General features: G+C 34.5%; 1 protein-coding gene across 2 annotated transcripts; it reads right to left on the minus strand.

The window, feature by feature from the left end:
• Positions 1-11,413: 11,413 nt before the first annotated feature.
• Positions 11,414-13,487, minus strand: LOC110909752. Of its 2 annotated transcripts, XM_035984610.1 has the most exons (7): positions 13,419-13,487; positions 13,141-13,255; positions 12,550-12,609; positions 12,035-12,088; positions 11,915-11,961; positions 11,600-11,646; positions 11,414-11,510 (listed from the first exon to the last, which is right to left on the minus strand). In XM_035984610.1, the coding sequence occupies exons 2-6, from the start codon at positions 13,252-13,254 to the stop codon at positions 11,643-11,645; spliced, it is 279 nt and encodes a 92-aa protein (XP_035840503.1). In that variant the 5' UTR covers position 13,255; positions 13,419-13,487; the 3' UTR covers positions 11,414-11,510; positions 11,600-11,642. The 2 variants fall into 2 exon arrangements, with proteins under 2 accessions (XP_035840503.1, XP_022010223.1); XM_022154531.2 differs by lacking the exon at positions 13,419-13,487 and having other exon boundaries at positions 13,141-13,389.
• Positions 13,488-16,793: the final 3,306 nt, after the last annotated feature.

Genomic DNA, 16,793 nt, shown 5'->3' on the forward strand with positions numbered 1-16,793 from the left:
TATTATCTGACCCATGTATTCCCCTTTTGTGTTCACATAACTCTTCTTTTGAGTCTGATTAGGAAGAGATTTGAACCATTTGTGAGACGCCAAACAGATCTCTTCAGGAATTTGTATCACTACAAAAAAATGTCATCTAGTGGCATGCAAAAAGTGCCACAGAAAAACAAGAAAGTGCCACTAAAGAACCTTGTAAGATTGGGCGGCACACAAAAAAAGTGCCACAAGACATGCTGACGCTAAAGCCTTTTAGTGGCACTTTTTCAATGTGTCGCACAAAGTTTTTAGGCTTTTAGTGGCACTTTTTTATTTGCCAGTACAAACTTTTGAGCTTTTAGTGGCACGTATTTTTTGCCATAAAAAACACATCAAATTAAATGCCATTGACGTTTATCATATTAATTTTAATTAATTACAATTATCATTTATTTATGTTAAAAAATAAAAACAAAATTGTAAAATGTAGAAATCATAAAATAATCACTTCAATTAAAAGTTCAATCAATCTTCCAAAGATTCCAAATGTCTAATAAGTGTTGATCGAAGTCTAATGATCAAACATATAACCCAAATAAACTAACAAGTGTATGAATAAAAACTCAAAACTTCATTGTGTTCATGAATCTCTTTCACAATCTTCATGCGAGTTAAAAAAATCATCGTGTTAACGTTTTCTTAGTAGTCATACTTCCTGTCACACCCCAACCGATGGCGGAAACATCGGGATGAGACGAACAAATTGCTCAAAACATCATAACACTACATGTGACAATATAATTAAATTTCATTTATTAAAATTGCAAAGTTTCATACATTGTCATAAAAGGAAATAACAAACATTAAACATAGTTTATTTCAAAAGTGGGTTTCTAGGCCATCCTATTCATTTCTTCAAATCTTGACTTCCTCATCCTGCAGTATGCATTTAAAATAAAGTCAACAAAACATGTTGGCGAGTATACAAGTTTGATAATAGTATAATATGATTGAAATAGATTAACATGCTCAAATCCACGTGACTACATGATTTCATATTAACAGTTATACTCGTAACGATGATATCTATGTGTTCAAACCAAAGTTTAACGCAATTAACATAGCCTAACCCTAGAAGGGTGGTAAATGAGTAACATAGAATAAACCTAACAATACCCATAATATTATGGGAGGGGCGTTTCTCAACCTACAGCGCTGCCATTGTTAGGGGAGGCTTGCAAAGTTAATGAACACACAGTCATAAATGTTTAACAGTAGCATAACGTGATTAACATGAGTCAGATAGATTCACATGAAATATGGATTGAGGGTGCAAAAATGTTTAACATAGTGTGTTTGATATAGAAATGCATACAGCACCCAAAATGTTACAAAATAGAAAATGGGATCGAGTATACTCACCTTAGGTTGCGTTGCGTTTTTCTTGGAAAAGATTAAGAACGAGGGGTTGTCCAAGGGAATGGTGCACAAGAGACTTACCCTATTAATTTTGAGGATTTGTTAATTATTGGGAATTTAGAGATTATTTAAATAATAAGGCATTTATAGAATAATATTAACATTTCTAAAATAATAATCATATGTCTCATTTTTATAGTTTGTATTTAATGAAATACATGTCAATTTATTTATAATTAAGTGAGTAAAAATAAATACGGATTTTTATATATTATTAATATAATAATTCTGATTTTACCAAAATATTATAAATATTATTACTAAAATTCTGGATTTTATAAATAATAATTCCTGATTATTGTGTATTTAAAAATAATAATTCTGATATGTATACATTAATAATTTTGTTTATTATATAAAAATTCTGATTTAAAATGGAATCATAAATCTGATTATTATATAACATAATAATTCTTATTTAAATAAAATAGTAAATAATTATGATTTAAGTAAAATAATAAATCTGATTAATTATAAAATAAAAATTCTGATATTTATATAAACAATTCTGATAGTAATATTAAATAAAATTCTGATTATTAACAATAATAATAATAATATTGATATATCTGCTTAATAATATTAATAATAGTAAAAATTCTGATTTTTATATAAATAAATCTGATTAATATAATTAATAATTATTCGGAAATATTTTATATATTTGATTAATATTATTAAATAAACCTGATTATCAATAATTTAGATTAATAATTAAATCTGATAAAAATAATACGATATTAATAATAATAAACATGATATTAATAATAATAATAATAATTATAATAATAATAATTGCAGAAAACTGAAAATATAAAAGAATCAGAAAAAGGAAACGAGATTTGGTACCGGAATCGACAGTTGGTCGGCGAACACGCGGTGGCTCCGGTGGTGGTGTAGGATTCCGGCGAAGACGTGAACGAAGACGCGAGTCGGTTACGGTTTGCTTCGGGGATCGGGGGTGAAAGGACCGATTGGTTGAGGCTTGGTCGTGCTTATAAAGGAAGCAGGACGTCGGTTTCAGACACGAAGGGTCGAATTTCCGGTCACCATGTCAACAGTCGGAGAAGATGGATGGTTTGGGCGGTTTTTATTTTAAATTCTCGCATTTAATATGATGCTAAATATAATTTGATTTCAATATAAGTCGGATGTGGCATGCCCGGCCGAGTGGTTGTGTGCGCGTTTGTGAACCTCGAGATCGCGAGTTCGAATCCAGGGGAGGTCGGTTCTCACCCAGGAGACCCCCCCTTTTTTACTACATTTTTTTAACTAACTGGGTTAGTCACTAACTGAGTTTTCTAACTCAGTTAGTGCTGTCTTTTGATAAAATTAACCTGGTTAGCTGATTTAACCAGGATTTAGCTAACCAGGTTAGTTTAACTAACCAAAATAATCAAAAAATCATTAAAAAATTCAGTTTAAAATATTTATTTATTTAATTTTAATTATTAGTTTACTTATTTAAAATATTAATAAAATAATATAAAAATTATTTTAATCCCAATTTTGATATTTTTACCGAATTAACGTATAAATTCCCGGTTTTTGTACGGTTAAGGGTAATCTCTTGGCAATGATGAATTTGAGAGCTGAGATTAATATGTATTTTCACTGTTTTTACGTGTTTAACATAGTTTGACATGTTTTTAATTGTTTTGACAATACATAGTATCCAAACACAAATATGAATAAAATAATGCACTTTCATTATGATTTCAAGTCTCGAGTACAATTTGGGAATGAAACCAAATACCACAAAGGTACAAATTACAAAAATAGAAAGTACAATTAGACTTGCCAAAAATGGAAAGATTGAAAATACGAGGTGTCACAGTCTCCCCTACTTTATGACATTTCGTCCTCGAAATCTTAAGAAGAAGACTGATCGAAGAGATGTGGATACTTTGCCATCATGTCACTTTTGAGTTCCCAAGTAAACTCAGCACCACGCTTGCCTTCCCATCGCACTTTTACAATGCGAATTTTGCTGCGTCTGAGCTGCTTGGTACCTTGATCCACAATTTCAACTGGTCTTTCCACGAAATGAAGCGTATCGTTGATTTGCAAGTCGTCGACTGGGACATGAAGTCCTTCATCAGCTAGACATTTCTTGAGATTTGAAACGTGAAATGTCGGATGAACGTTACTCAGTTCCTGCGGTAGATCCAGAAAATACGCTACCTTGCCAACTCGTTCGAGGATTTTGAAAGGTCCAACGTAACGAGGGGCAAGTTTACCCTTTTTACCGAATCGAACAACCCCTTTCCATGGAGATACTTTAAGTAATACTTGATCCCCAACATTGAATTCCATGGGTTTGCGCCCTTTATCTGCGTAACTCTTTTGTCGATTCCTGGCCTTGAGTAAATTGTCACGGATTTGAAGAATCTTGTCCGTGGTTTCTTGAATAAGCTCAGGACCAGTAAATTGCTTATCACCAATTTCGTGCCAACTGATTGGTGATCGACATTTTCGCCCATATAGCGCTTCGAATGGGGCCATTTGAATGCTGGAGTGATAGCTGTTATTGTACGAGAATTCGACCAGAGGCAAATGCACATCCCAACTACCACCAAAGTCAATGACACAGGATCGAAGCATATCTTCGAGAGTTTGAATGGTACGCTCAGTCTGTCCATCTGTTTGAGGATGGAAGGTTGTACTAAGATTTAAATGAGTACCCATAGCTGATTGAAAAGTTTGCCATAGGCGAGACGTGAAACGACCATCACGGTCTGAAATGATGTCACGAGGTATGCCATGACGACAGATGATTTCATCAGTATAGACTCGAGCAAGTTTTTCAACTTTGAAGTCTTCCCGAATAGGTAAGAAATGGGCTGACTTGGTCAAACGATCAACGATGACCCAAATACTATCATTACCAGATGAGGTTCGAGGAAGTTTAGTTATAAAGTCCATTGCAATACTATCCCACTTCCAAACAGGAATTTATGGTTGTTCGAGCAAACCAGAGGGACGCTGATGCTCTGCTTTAACCTTCGAGCATGTAAGACATTTTGAGACATACAAGGCTATATCATTCTTCATACCAGGCCACCAATAAGATGTTCGAAGATCATGATACATCTTATCAGCACCAGGATGTATTGAGTATTTAGACTTATGAGCCTCGTTCATGATAAATTCACGAAGATTGTCGCGATTTGGTACCCAAATGCGATTAAGATAATATTGAAGTCCGTCTGGCTTCGTCACAAGTTGATCCATAGAGGCACCACGGATTTCGACGAGCAGACTTCCTTCGTTAGCTGACGCAAACTGTGCCTCACGAATACAATTGTGAAGGTCACTTGACACTTGAAAACAACGCATACGATAGGAATGAGCCTTACGACTCAGGGCATCAGCTACGACATTTGCCTTTCCAGGATGGTAGCGAATCTCGTAGTCATAGTCGTTAAGTAATTCCACCCAACGACGTTGACGCATATTTAGTTCTTTTTTATTGAAGATATGTTGTAGACTTTTGTGATCAGTGTATACAACACATTTCGTACCATATAGATAGTGACGCCATATTTTTAATGCGAAGACGACAGCACCAAGTTCAAGATCGTGAGTAGTGTAATTTTTCTCATGAATCTTTTATTGGCGAGAAGCGTACGCAATGACCTTGCCTCGTTGCATAAGGACGCAACCAAGACCACGATTTGATGCATCGCAATATACTACGAATTCATCATTTCCGTCAGGTAGGGTTAAGATAGGAGCATTGCAAAGCATGTCCTTGAGGGTTTGAAAAGCTTCTTCCTGCTCGTGACTCCAAACGAAAGGTTTTTCCTTTTGGGTCAACATAGTGAGAGGAACAGCTATCTTAGAAAAATTCGAGATGAATCGACGGTAGTAACCCGCCAATCCTAGGAATGAACGAATTTCTGATGGGTTTTTAGGTGCGATCCAACTTTTGACTGCTTCAATTTTAGCAGGGTCGACATGAATACCTTTTTCGCTAACGACATGTCCAAGGAATTGGACTTCCTTGATCCAGAATTCACACTTTGAGAACTTTGCGTATAAACGTTCACTTCGCAAAAGTTCGAGTATAAGACGTAAATGACGCTCATGATCGACTCGAGATTTAGAATAAATTAGAATGTAATCAATGAAGACAATTACGAATCGATCTAGATAAGGTTTGCAAACACGATTCATCAAATCCATGAACACGGCGGGCGCGTTAGTCAGACCAAAAGGCATGACCACGAACTCGTAGTGTCCATAGCGCGTTCGAAAAGCGGTTTTTGGGATATCCTCTTCGATGATACGAAGTTGATGATAGCCAGATCGAAGATCGATCTTGGAGAAACAACTTGCACCTTGGAGTTGATCAAAGAGGTCGTCAATGCGAGGTAGTGGATATCGATTTTTGATAGTAAGCTTGTTGAGCTCTCGATAATCGATACACATTCGAAATGAACCATCTTTCTTTTTAACGAATAGAACAGGAGCACCCCAAGGAGAGGTACTGGGTCGAATGAAACCCTTGTCAAGAAGCTCCTGGAGTTGGCTGGAAAGCTCTTGCATCTCAGATGGTGCAAGGCGATAGGGAGCTCGTGCAACAGGAGTTGCACCAGGCACAAGGTCGATACGAAAGTCAACTGACCGAGGAGGAGGAGGACCAGGTAAATCCTCAGGGAAAACTTCTGGGAAATCACACACCACTGGAACATCGCTTACGCATTTTCCCTTGCCCTTTTCTTCCACTACGTGGGCTAAAAAGGCAAAGTACTTTTTACGTAAGTATCTGTTCGCTTGGGTGCATGACATTAGCTTTAGACCATTGGAAGGTCGATCCCCATAAACATGTAGGGTATCGCCTGATGGAAGAGGCAAACGAACGTATTTTTCGAAACAGGCAATTTCAGCATGGTTCTTTCGAAGCCAATCCATGCCTACTATGATATCGAAACTACCTAACTCCATGGGTATGAGGTCAATTGAAAAGGCATGATCATTCAAAGTGAGAGTACAATTACGAAGAACAGAATCGACACGAATAGACTTGCCATTGGCAACTTCGACTGGGAATGACTTAGGTAGTTTTGAGCGTGTGCATTTTAACAATGGTTCAAATTCTACAGATACAAAACATTTATCTGCACCAGTATCAAATAAAATAGAAGCATACAAATTATTAACGAGGAACGTACCGTTCACGACCTCATTGTCGTTGCGCGCTTGCTGAGCATTGATAACAAATGCACGGCCTTGTGGTGCCTTCTGCTGTAAATCTTGCCTCAATTGAGGACACTGAGGTCGTAGGTGAGTTGGATCCCCACATTTGAAACATGCCCTGACCACATTTGCTGGCTTTGAGTTTTGGGCTGTCGTAGGGTTGTTGCGACAGTATGCTGCCAGATGCCCATAACGATTGCAGGAGGTACAGTGTCTACATGGGCTCGTAGTTGAGTGATGAAAGTGGCAAGTGGTGCACTTAGGGTTTGTTCCTGTGTATTGCTTCTTTTCTGGGTTTGCTGGGTTAGGTTTTGGATTTTCAACTGGTGTGACAGCATTGCAAACTGAGGATTAGTGAGCACGCTTCTTTCCCCTATTGTTGTGGGTGATTTGATGAGCGGGTTTTGAGGAGGATGTAGGTTTAGATGCTGCTGCGACTTGTTTATCACGAACTTGATTATTATTCAAACTTGCCGCGAGGCGGTACACATCCTCAATATTATCCAACCTAGCCGCCTCGATGGTATCACGCATCGTAGGAGGCAACCCATTAATATATTTCCGAATGGTGCGTTCTGTGGTCAACACCAAATGAGGCACGATAAAACACAACTGCTTGAACCGGGTAGTGTATGCAAGGTTTTCATCCCCAACTTGTTTGAGGGTCCAGAACTCTTCTTCTAACTTCTGCTGCTCATGAGGAGGGCAGAATTCCTCCATCATAAGCTGTCTGAGCTCTTCCCAAGACAACGCGTATGCTATCTCATTGGATCGAATGTTTCTCTCGTTAGTCCACCAGTCTAGTGCCCTTGCTTGGAAAACACCAGTGGCACTTCGCACCTTGAGTTCCTCTGGACATTCACTATTTATGAACGTGACTTCCATGCTGTCAAACCATTCCAACATAGCTGTCACTCCATCCTTCCCAGTGAAAGTTTTGGGGTTACAGGCAGTGAAGTGTTTGTAGTTGAACGAGACTGGTTTAGGCTGTACTACGTGAGAATCGCCAGAATGATTGGGAGTGCTGGAGGCTTGAATCTCAGACACTATCTTTGGCACGATTCTGGCAATCTGATTTGCCATGAACGTCAGCATTTTCTTTTTGGAGTTAGCCTTGGATTTTCTGGGAGAGTGAGAGTACTGACGAGATGACGACATCTAGAAATTCAAAACAAGGAATGGATGAGACTTTTAATCATAATGTTTTTGTTTAGGAAAAATTGATTTCATGTATGCATCACATAACACATTGTTTTTCACATAAATTGTCAAATAGTTTCACATAGAATAACATAGTAGTGCACATAGAATATCATGTATAATGAAAGCAAGATAAATTTAGTTTGTTCACGAAGGAGTAATTATTAATTGTTTTAGATTGCGATAATAACGTGATTCGTGTTCCCAAACTTGGAATGAAGATAACGCTCAAATGTAAATCACATGATAATTGAGATAACATAAAAAGAGATTTATCATAAAAATATGGATTATCACGGAACGTAACATAAGACTATTCCAAGGTGAATCGAAATCCTTTTCGAATTAAGGAGGCGTGCTTTGGCCTAATAGACAAATACTCTCATCGAGGAGCGACTAACGATATTTGTCCTTCCAGTTACTACACGTCCTTAATCGATTGGGAACATCGAAACTTTGGCGGGATCGAAAATCAAGGAATGGGACTAGTTAACAAGATGCGAGTTTCACCTCTAACTTGATAACATCGTACCCTGATGTGGTTGGTACTCATCCAAAGATGAGGGTCCACTAGAATATGAAATGGAAACTCCCATCAAGGTTTGGATGTCACTCCTAACTTGAGGGTAGATTTCGTGCAAAAAGCAAATTTAAGCTGAATGAAAATCCTCACCAAATATGGGAATCACCCCTGTTTTGATGAATCATTTCGATTGTGTTACATGAGTGCCTTCACAGCTTCCATGTGTGTATTGTGTTAGCCTTAGGAAAGGCTTGTATATTAGAAGTCCAAAAGAATAGAGGGAAGCAAGGAAGAGTTAAGGGAATATTGTCTTAAACAACAAATAAATGAGAAAGCTCCTAAACTATAGACTAGGTAAAAGCATTCCTACTTTTCCTAATTCCCTATAGTTATGGCTCTGATACCAATCTGTCACACCCCAACCGATGGCGGAAACATCGGGATGAGACGAACAAATTGCTCAAAACATCATAACACTACATGTGACAATATAATTAAATTTCATTTATTAAAATTGCAAAGTTTCATACATTGTCATAAAAGGAAATAACAAACATTAAACATAGTTTATTTCAAAAGTGGGTTTCTAGGCCATCCTATTCATTTCTTCAAATCTTGACTTCCTCATCCTGCAGTATGCATTTAAAATAAAGTCAACAAAACATGTTGGCGAGTATACAAGTTTGATAATAGTATAATATGATTGAAATAGATTAACATGCTCAAATCCACGTGACTACATGATTTCATATTAACAGTTATACTCGTAACGATGATATCTATGTGTTCAAACCAAAGTTTAACACAATTAACATAGCCTAACCCTAGAAGGGTGGTAAATGAGTAACATAGAATAAACCTAACAATACCCATAATATTATGGGAGGGGCGTTTCTCAACCTACAGCGCTGCCATTGTTAGGGGAGGCTTGCAAAGTTAATGAACACACAGTCATAAATGTTTAACAGTAGCATAACGTGATTAACATGAGTCAGATAGATTCACATGAAATGTGGATTGAGGGTGCAAAAATGTTTAACATAGTGTGTTTGATATAGAAATGCATACAGCACCCAAAATGTGATAAAATAGAAAATGGGATCGAGTATACTCACCTTAGGTTGCGTTGCGTTTTTCTTGGAAAAGATTAAGAACGAGGGGTTGTCCAAGGGAATGGTGCACAAGAGACTTACCCTATTAATTTTGAGGATTTGTTAATTATTGGGAATTTAGAGATTATTTAAATAATAAGGCATTTATAGAATAATATTAACATTTCTAAAATAATAATCATATGTCTCATTTTTATAGTTTGTATTTAATGAAATACATGTCAATTTATTTATAATTAAGTGAGTAAAAATAAATACGGATTTTTATATATTATTAATATAATAATTCTGATTTTACCAAAATATTATAAATATTATTACTAAAATTCTGGATTTTATAAATAATAATTTCTGATTATTATGTATTTAAAAATAATAATTCTGATATGTATACATTAATAATTCTGTTTATTATATAAAAATTCTGATTTAAAATGGAGTCATAAATCTGATTATTATATAACATAATAATTCTGATTTAAATAAAATAGTAAATAATTCTGATTTAAGTAAAATAATAAATCTGATTAATTATAAAATAAAAATTCTGATATTTATATAAACAATTCTGATAGTAATATTAAATAAAATTCTGATTATTAACAATAATAATAATAATATTGATATATCTGCTTAATAATATTAATAATAGTAAAAATTCTGATTTTTATATAAATAAATCTGATTAATATAATTAATAATTATTCGGAAATATTTTATATATTTGATTAATATTATTAAATAAACCTGATTATCAATAATTTAGATTAATAATTAAATCTGATAAAAATAATATGATATTAATAATAATAAACATGATATTAATAATAATAATAATAATAATAATAATAATAATAATAATAATAATAATAATAATAATAATAATAATAATAATAATAATAATAATTGCAGAAAACTGAAAATATAAAAGAATCAGAAAAAGGAAACGAGATTTGGTACCGGAATCGACAGTTGGTCGGCGAACACGCGGTGGCTCAGGTGGTGGTGTAGGATTCCGGCGAAGACGTGAACGAAGACGCGAGTCGGTTACGGTTTGCTTCGGGGATCGGGGGTGAAAGGACCGATTGGTTGAGGCTTGGTCGTGCTTATAAAGGAAGCAGGACGTCGGTTTCATACATGAAGGGTCGAATTTCCGGTCACCATGTCAACAGTCGGAGAAGATGGATGGTTTGGGCGGTTTTTATTTTAAATTCTCGCATTTAATATGATGCTAAATATAATTTGATTTCAATATAAGTCGGATGTGGCATGCCCGGCCGAGTGGTTGTGTGCGCGTTTGTGAACCTCGAGATCGCGAGTTCGAATCCAGGGGAGGCCGGTTCTCACCCAGGAGACCCCCCCCCCTTTTTACTACATTTTTTTAACTAACTGGGTTAGTCACTAACTGAGTTTTCTAACTCAGTTAGTGCTGTCCTTTGATAAAATTAACCTGGTTAGCTGATTTAACCAGGATTTAGCTAACCAGGTTAGTTTAACTAACCAAAATAATCAAAAAATCATTAAAAAAATTCAGTTTAAAATATTTATTTATTTAATTTTAATTATTAGTTTACTTATTTAAAATATTAATAAAATAATATAAAAATTATTTTAATCCCAATTTTGATATTTTTACCGAATTAACGTATAAATTCCCGGTTTTTGTACGGTTAAGGGTAATCTCTTGGCAATGATGAATTTGAGAGCTGAGATTAATATGTATTTTCACTGTTTTTACGTGTTTAACATAGTTTGACATGTTTTTAATTGTTTTGACAATACATAGTATCCAAACACAAATATGAATAAAATAATGCACTTTCATTATGATTTCAAGTCTCGAGTACAATTTGGGAATGAAACCAAATACCACAAAGGTACAAATTACAAAAATAGAAAGTACAAGTAGACTTGCCAAAAATGGAAAGATTGAAAATACGAGGTGTCACACTTCCACTTCATAGTTCCCAGCATTTACTACTTATTGTCGCTACATCAGCCAACTGAATTTACTCAACCTGAAATTTCACAATTCATGTTAAATTGATTAGATCTGATAACCATAGCTATCAAAGATGTAAGAGCAGTTAATAAAAGGCAAACTTACTTCTTTTGACATCACTTTAAGCTCTTCGTTTTCGGAATTGCCATCACCTAACAACAAGAGAGTTCATGATGAGAATGTTTACCCTTGAGTTTATAATGAGTCGAATTGAGTTATCTTCTGCCTTAGACTTGTCAATTGATGAACTAAAACATTGCTAAAAATATGGTGAATGGGTCAATAGGGTCAAAAGATGACCAAAGTATATTCTTTAAGCATGCAATCTCTATTTTTTGTAACTAATGTAGTTTTTTAATCAATTAAAACCCGCTAACTAGAAGTTACACCTCTAGGTGGAGTAATAGAACACACGCATACCTGTAAACATGGTAGGCTCTTAATATCTTGTTCGGTGAAAAAGCCACCTAGAGAAAATGCATAAGTGAATTGAAGTTAATACAACACACCTTCAAATTTGTAGCATATAATATGAGTAACCTTGGTTGCAATCAGCGGTTTCGAAACTTGTGCCCCCATCAATTCAACCATGGTCTGAAATATAGCATATAACAAAAGTTTCATATGATGTAAATCCATTATCTTGTATAATAAGAAAGTTTGCAGTAAAAATAGCAAATTGAAAATAGACTAACCATAATGTCCTCTAGAGCCTAATAGTGGACACAAAGCACTTATTGTAGAGTGTGTGGCGGGGGGGGGGGGGGATGAGTTAGCTTATAGAAAAGTAATGCCCAACTAGTAATGATGTACAAACTAACATATAATTAAATAAAAAATTATAGAAATTTGGTCAAAATTTGTTTTGGGCCGGCCCATTTCAAACTAGCAGATGTGACAGCCCTAAAACATATAATCGCAGACAAAATTTATTGCAAATTGAATAAAAAATTAACATATTGACAAAGGCAAACATGAAATTGAGAAACCACAATCTTTTGAAATTATAAAATATCACAAACTGAATTATGATGTTTGTAGTGTGAAAAATACACCTGACAATGAGGAAGACGAGTCACGAAAGAAGAGTCCACCTGATCAGATTGGCTTAACACCTGCAAAAAGCAATAAGAAACTGAGATTAGACCAGCAATCTAGTGTTCCAATTGTAATGAATTCACTAATGGGATTAAAAATCATCGATTCCACAGTCATTGGAATTGAACTCGCTAATGAGATTAGACCTGCATGCTAGGGCTCTGATCGGTTTTTACAAAGACAGAAAAAGAAGAAACAACTACCAAAAAAGCCACTTCGTCGTATACCCAAGATGCCATCAATGACCAACATTCATCATTACACTTATAATTTCAAAAATTTCTCTCCTTCTTATATAATGAATAGCTAAACACAAACAAATCCAACAGTAGACATTTAGACATCAAATCCACCATCATTAACAACCATAAGCTTAAAAAAACAAATGTAATCAGACTAAAAAACCTTTTTATAAGTTTTTTTTGTTAAATTTGTTTTAGTGATTTGGGGATTCAGTAAATCCAAGATCATACATTCAATAAAATGTCCTGCATGCAATTTATATTCTTATTGTAAATTTTCATTGAAGTAGAGAACAATATGTGTACCTTCTCCAAACCCTGATCACGGATAGTAGGAAACTCTTCTCGATTGTCACTTTGAATAGCAACAATGCAAAGGGTCTCAATTAATGTAATATGCAGACTATCTCCATTGTACATACTGATAACTTGGCAAACATAAAAACTATTGGAAACATGTAGAATATAAATATGCAAAACTAAAGAAAACACACACCTGGATATGTTATAAATCAATACTGGAATACGTATGCTTGAGAAATTGAATAATAAAAACTAAAATGCTAAAAAAATAAAACACGCACCTGAATATGTTGTAAATCAGTTGTTGAAAGGGTTTGTGTTGGGCTAATCGAGTTGTTCACGAGTCACGGATCAGCGAGTCAGGAGATGGATCCGTAATAGCCTTAAAATGCACATGGAAACAATTGCTTAAAGTCAACTGAGGTTTGCTGAAGAAATTGTTACCAACTTTATAAAAAAAATAATCACGCCTAACATGGTTTACATCTTTTAAATCATAGATTTCATTTTTTAAATTTTATCCAGCAGCATGTATGCAATCCTCAACCTTTTTTCTTTTTACTGGTCCACCATTTTATTTTTGTAGATTATCATCTTGAACTTGTAGTGATTTATCTAAAGACACTAAGATGGGGTGCTTTTATCAATGATGATTGTGTTTCAAGTGGTTGTTTTAATTGATGCTTTGTAGCCGAGGTTCAACCGAATTAAATGTTTGAATGTAACAACGAATGTATTGCTTATGTTTTTCCTAAGACTGCGGCCTGCGGGGAGTGGATGGGCTTGGGTTGGGGGCATTGCTCGACACGTGGCGAGGGTGGGATCCAAAAGCTTATGGTAAAAAATGAGGGGTGTGGCGTGGCTTAGCTTGGTGTGGCCAGCCATGTGAATTTTTTTTTAATTAAAGTAGCCAACCAAAGCTAGCCATATTGAACCAGCCAACCAAAGTCAGCCAAGTCACCCTAACCCCCCTCTCCCCCCACCAGGCTGAATACCCACGCCAAAGGGGAACTGCCCCAACCAATGCCAACCCGGAGTGGAGCAGGTGGCGTTGAAGGGCTTCCCCCGCCCCAACCAACGCCCCAGTCCCTGCAGTCTAAATGATGTTGTGTATTGATCCCACATGATTTGTAAGCAAATTCATAAATTTTGTTCATCAAAATGTTTCGAAACTCATTTGTTTGGTTTACTTCATTTCACTTTTATTATTGCAGTGGTGATTTACAAATAAAACTACATCAAATTGTCCTATTGCTCACATTGTTTGCGTAATCAAGTAATCTTGCATATGTTTTATTTGATTCTTTCCCTATATGTTTCTTTGGTAAATTGTTATATTGATACTTTTTTATATCAGATAGACTTTTTCATATTTCTCAGAAGTTGAATACATACACAAGAACACAAACCGAATCAGATAGAAGATATAAACAATCAGACACAAACTTACTTAGGGTTATAATTAAACAATATAGCCCCATACAGTTGCAAGTCAATTAGAACTTCTGATGTAAATCAATTAATCAACATATTATCAAACTTAAATTGTAATTTTTGAAACGTCAGATGAGCAAAGTAGTTCGATCTTTGCAATGAAAGTATTGCCGGGCAAAATTAAAATGAAGATTCAACTTAAACTGAACAAGAAAAAAAAAAAGAAATCACACATATGATCAATTGAACATAGTCATTATCTTTTATACTAACCTAGGATTGAAGGTGAGTTGAAACTGCGATTGAAATTTTCGTAGCCCTTTTGTCCTTTCGCGATTGAACCACTCCTCTAGTTAGGTCTTCCTTTCGATCAGAAATTAGGTTAGTGATTGATTAAGAGGGAACATCAAAACTTTCAAACCTAAAAGTACCGCCGCTAATCTCCCTTTTTTTAAACCACCCAAATGAATAGTCTACTACTTCTAATAAAGCAAAATAATGTTTAGCCACTTGTCATTAGCTTAAGCCAATACTTGCCATGTGTCATTTGATTAATACCTCATTTTCTCAAATGACCGCCAAAACACAGCATCCCTCACGCCTTTTTTCTTTTCCTTCTTCTTTCTTTAACCTAATTAATGTTCACCGTTTCACACAATCAACTTTTCATCTTCACTCCAATCTTCTTCCAAGAATACCATCGGTTCTACGTTCTTCATCGTCTTCATCTACTTCTTCTTTTTCTTGATTCGATTTCAGAATTTCGAATATCGATCTACAAATCTGTAAGTTGTTTTTGTTAAATTCCTTCTTTAATCATTATTCATGTGTTCCTTCGTTTAATTACTGTGTTAAAACTATGTTTCTGTTGATTTAACCCTAAATCCGATTTTCATTGAAAATCTGTTGATTTTGGGTTTTTAATATTATGTTTTTGTTATAGAATATGATGTTTATGCAAAACCCTAAAACCGATTTTCATGTATAATATTGTTTATTTCTCATTTTTATTTATTCTATCAAGTATATACGAAACCATAGATCCGATTGTTAAGGAATATCTTTGTTAGGTTTTATTTGAATTGATGTCTAATAAGTTTTATTTGATTGTGATGCTTAATAAGGTTTTGATTGTGATTCAAAACCCTAAATCCGATTGGGATTGAAAAATATGTTGATTTTGGGGTTTTAATTTTATGGTTTTGTTAAAGAATAAGTTGATTATGCAAATCCCTAAAACCGATTTTGATGCAGAACATTTTTTTTATTTCTAATGTTTATTTATTCTATCAAGTTTATACGAAACCCTAGATCCGATTGTTATGGAATATCTGTCTTAAGTTTTATTTTAATTGATGTAAAGTAAGTTTTATTTTATTGTGATGCAAAATAAGTTTGTGATTGTGATGCAAAAGCCTAAATCTGATTGTGAGGGATTGTGATGCAAAAGCCTAAATCTGTTTGTTTTTGTGAGGGATTGTGATGCAAAAGCCTAGTTCTGATTGTGATGCAAAATAATTTTATTTGATTTAATTTTGTATTCTATGAACCTCATTCGTGTATATCATTGTTATGAATTATAGTTTTTTATTTGATATGATTCTGTTTATGTGTTTTCAGACTGATTTATTGGTTATGGTTATGTTATACAAACCCTGATTCTGATTTTCATGGAAAATCTGATAATTTTGTTTTTATTTCACATGTTTATGTATTCTATGAACCTCCGTTTATATACTATGTTAAAACTGATGAATGATTTTTCGTGTTAATGTTGTTTTTTTGCTGAACGATTTGATATTGTGATTGATCATCGGATTATGAGTGTTGTGTTTGTAATTTGTTGTTAGGCTAGATAAATTTGTGGAAATTTAGAAGTGTTTGGTTGTTTTTTGTTTCATTATATTGTCGAATCTTGCTCCACCTTCCTATTGTTTTGTTTGAAGATTGATTGAATATCATATGTGTTCTTGGAGTTTAATGGTTTGATCCTTGATGTTTGACAATTTAATTTCGGATCATGATAACGGTTCGGTACTATCCATCAGTTTGTTATGAAATTATTATTGTTAATTATTATTTCCTTATTTAGAGGATAGATAATAACTTGATTTTAAATTAAAAAATTTGATTTGGATGATAATATGGAAGTAAACGATTTTGAGCTAATAACATTAATTGGATTTCCTTTTTAGGTGGGTTCAATGTACCTAGACATGTTA

This window comes from Helianthus annuus, chromosome 15 (genome assembly GCF_002127325.2).
Source record: "Helianthus annuus cultivar XRQ/B chromosome 15, HanXRQr2.0-SUNRISE, whole genome shotgun sequence".
Lineage (NCBI taxonomy): Eukaryota > Viridiplantae > Streptophyta > Magnoliopsida > Asterales > Asteraceae > Helianthus > Helianthus annuus.

Excerpts from the sequence above, each read along its gene's own strand:
- LOC110909752 (XM_035984610.1), bottom strand. The coding sequence starts at position 13,254 with ATGTACAATGGAGATAGTCTGCATATTACATTAATTGAGACCCTTTGC. Across the intron at positions 12,089-12,549 it reads CTCGTCTTCCTCATTGTCAG|ACCATGGTTGAATTGATGGG; the intron begins GTGTATTTTTCA and ends GCTATATTTCAG. Across the intron at positions 11,962-12,034 it reads AACCGCTGATTGCAACCAAG|GTGGCTTTTTCACCGAACAA; the intron begins GTTACTCATATT and ends CATTTTCTCTAG.